The 2,964-nt window shown below is 54.8% G+C and overlaps 1 protein-coding gene across 2 annotated transcripts; it reads right to left on the reverse strand.

Moving 5' to 3' along the window:
- Window positions 1-640: 640 nt before the first annotated feature.
- CSF2 (colony stimulating factor 2) lies at window positions 641-2,703 on the reverse strand. Of its 2 annotated transcripts, none has more exons than XM_049873058.1 (4): window positions 2,551-2,703; window positions 2,386-2,424; window positions 1,517-1,642; window positions 641-736 (listed from the first exon to the last, which is right to left on the reverse strand). In XM_049873058.1, the coding sequence occupies exons 1-4, from the start codon at window positions 2,701-2,703 to the stop codon at window positions 641-643; spliced, it is 414 nt and encodes a 137-aa protein (XP_049729015.1). The 2 variants fall into 2 exon arrangements, with proteins under 2 accessions (XP_049729015.1, XP_049729025.1); XM_049873068.1 differs by having other exon boundaries at window positions 2,386-2,421; window positions 2,542-2,703.
- Window positions 2,704-2,964: the final 261 nt, after the last annotated feature.

Here is a 2,964-nt window from a genome sequence, read left to right on the forward strand (position 1 = left end):
CCTTCTCTGGGCCACAGTTCCAGATGGGCTGGTCGCTGGGATTTTCAGGTAAACCTGGAGTGAGAGGCCTTGGGCACCCAGAGAAGCCCATCAGGTGCTCAGAATGCTCTACGCGGCCCAGTGGTCACCTCCCCTCAGCTCTCACGGGGTTGCCCCTCGAACAGCACCCAGCCCGCTCTAGACCCCTATCCCACCCTCCTGCTTCTTCCCCTCCCTGCCCTGTGGGAACAAGGGGCACCACCAGCATTTGCTTAATGTTGAAAATAAATCAGAAAAATTACACAAGTAAAAAGAGACTTTTAATAACTTATTATTATGGTTAAAACATCTCAAATAAATACGAAGTATAAGCTTAAATAAATAAATAAATAGATAGATAAATACATAAATAAATATTAAAGATCCCTGCCAGTGTAAAACATCCCTCACTCTACCATACCCCCATCAGGGTCAGCATGGCCCAGGACAGGTCCATTGCCCCCATGGGTGTGGCCCACCCCATGGTCCCTCCAAGGCGAAGATCCTGAGTTTCTGGCTCTGTGCGTGTGGGAGAGGGCAGCGGCCTGTGAGGGAGGGTCCCGGGGCAGGCCCCTGGCTGGAGGGGCCGGGGGTGGTAGACTGGCCTGCCTCACTCCTAGACCTACTTCCAACAGTCAAAGGGAATGATGTGCAGAAATTCCTTCAGGTTTCCTTTGAAGCTTTCGAAGGTGATAGTCTGCTCATTACAAGCAGTTTCCTTTAAAAAAAAAAAAAGAAAGCTTGAGTACCAGGCATGAGTGAGTAACATGGGGACACGCCAGTATGTTTTTGTGCTGCCTCTTAGAACTCAAGATCAGAAGGCCCATTCCGGGGCCTGCCCCCTGAGCTGGGTCAGGTGATACTGCTGACACCCCTGTGTTACCCAAGGGGTAAATAGCTCTGCCAACGGCAGGCGGGGCCAGGGGCTTGACCAAGGATCAGTCCCTGGCTGCCACCTCCCTTCCTGTCTCCCAACCTGAGGCTGGTTTGCCAGGCATTCATACCATGACCTCTTTTATCTCTAGCCAGGGCAAAGCAACCAGGCTGAGGTCATCTCTGGGTGCCCTGAGGGGCAGGAGACCCTTCCCATAGCAAAGGAGAGCTGGGGCCTTGTCCCTTCTAAGTATGTGGCCCGGGGTAAAGTCCTTTTGGGAGGTGGCCCAGCATTTCCCCTGGACCTTGGCCAGGTCGAGTTTCCTTGAGTTTGCCTCACCTCTGACCTCATTAACAGTGATAATGACAGTAACAACAAGGAATGCAGCAGCTCTCCACTAGGGAGCGCTGTAGGCATCATAGCTCCATGGCTTTAACTCCTAGTAATGGAAATGGGCTGCTCCTTCTCTGGAAGGCGAATCATTAAAAATCTATCTAGACAGAAACCCTCTGGAGTCCTGAACAGCTACCCAGAGGCAAGCCCCACGGAGTCCCCACCCTCCAAGGCTGAGACCTTCCTCCTTGGAGCCCAGTATTCAGATGAAGGCCTGGCGTGGGCACTTACCAGGGTAGAGGGACAGTGCTTCTCATAGTGTTTGGCCATTGTGTCCAGGGGAACGTCGAGCCTGGTGAGGCCACCCTGCAGGCCCTGCTTGTACAGGCGCAGACGGGTCTGCAGGCATGTCGGCTTCTGTGGGAAACGTTCGTTCTTTGTGAACAGTGGTCAAGTACCCTGGTGGACACAAGACACCCTTCCCACCACTCCTTCCTGTTCTCATCCCCATCCGCCCAAGAGACTGGCCTGGAAGGGGCACAGTGTGATTCCTGAGTAGTCTCATGCTGGGTCTGGTCAAACACACTGCCCTGTCCCCTGCAGGCATGGGTCTGGACCCTCCTTACCACTCAGGCTCAGCCCACCTTCAGCCAGCACAGCCATAGCCCCCTGGCCTGGCACCTCTGGTGGGTCCTCACCACTGAGGAAGGAGATCACTGCCCCACCATCTGGGAGGAAGGGATAGGGCAGGGCATTGCCTGGACCTGCTTCTCAAGCACAGGCTATTCCTGAAGCCCCTTGGTACCCCTCTGAAGTCAGCTCCCTAGCTCCACAGGGCTTGGGCCTCAGGGCAGAGGGAGTGACCCAAGCCCACAGTGCTGCTCTCATGAAGTAACCCCGGCTTACCACCTGTACCCTGGATTTCCCCAAAAACTAGATCTGCCCGTGGCTGCTCAACTGATAAAAGGAGCACACGTGACTGCCACAGGGGCAGGGCCAGTGGACTGACTCTTGCGTACCAGGACACTGCCCCCACCACCCCCTCCCCAGCAGCCACCTGGCTGGAGAGCAAGGGACAACCCCATGAGGGTCCATCTAAAAGGGAGCAGCCTGGAGAGCAGAGACCCCTGAGAAGGTGTGTCAGAAAACAAGCCTCTTACCTGGGGGTCAAACTTTCCTGAGACGACATTTACTGCCTTCTGTAGAAAAGAAAAATGTCATGTTATCCAGCTGATAGGCGGGGCCCGTCTGGGGCCAGGCTGCTGAACAAGGGGCTGCCAGACATAGGCTTGCCAGGCACAGGTCTGCACTCCCGCCTCACTCACCATCACAGTAGCAGTGTCATCACTGTCCTCCAGGAGGCGTAGTGCCTCATTGATAGCATCAACGTGCCTTGAGGGCCTGGTGACAGGCCTGCCTGTGGGTGCGGAGATGCTGTAGGCCACAGTGGCCAAGAGAAACAGGTTCTGCAGCCACATCCTCCTGAGGACTTTAGCCTTTCTCTCTGAGCACTGGGTTCACTGGCAAAAGAGCTCTTATATACACAGTTAGAGGAAATGATTAATGGTGACCACAAAACGCCAGGGAGGCGGGGGAACTACCTGAACTGTGGAATCTCCTGGCTCTTATCAGCTACACATGGGAACCACGAGCCTTTTCCCCAGGTGGTCAGGCTCGGGGGTTTTCATTAACGAACCCTTCCAAGAACCTGCAGCCCACCCACCCACCTTCTAGAACCT

The sequence above is a fragment of the Elephas maximus genome, chromosome 2 (assembly GCF_024166365.1).
Source record: "Elephas maximus indicus isolate mEleMax1 chromosome 2, mEleMax1 primary haplotype, whole genome shotgun sequence".
Taxonomy (NCBI): Eukaryota; Metazoa; Chordata; class Mammalia; order Proboscidea; family Elephantidae; genus Elephas; species Elephas maximus.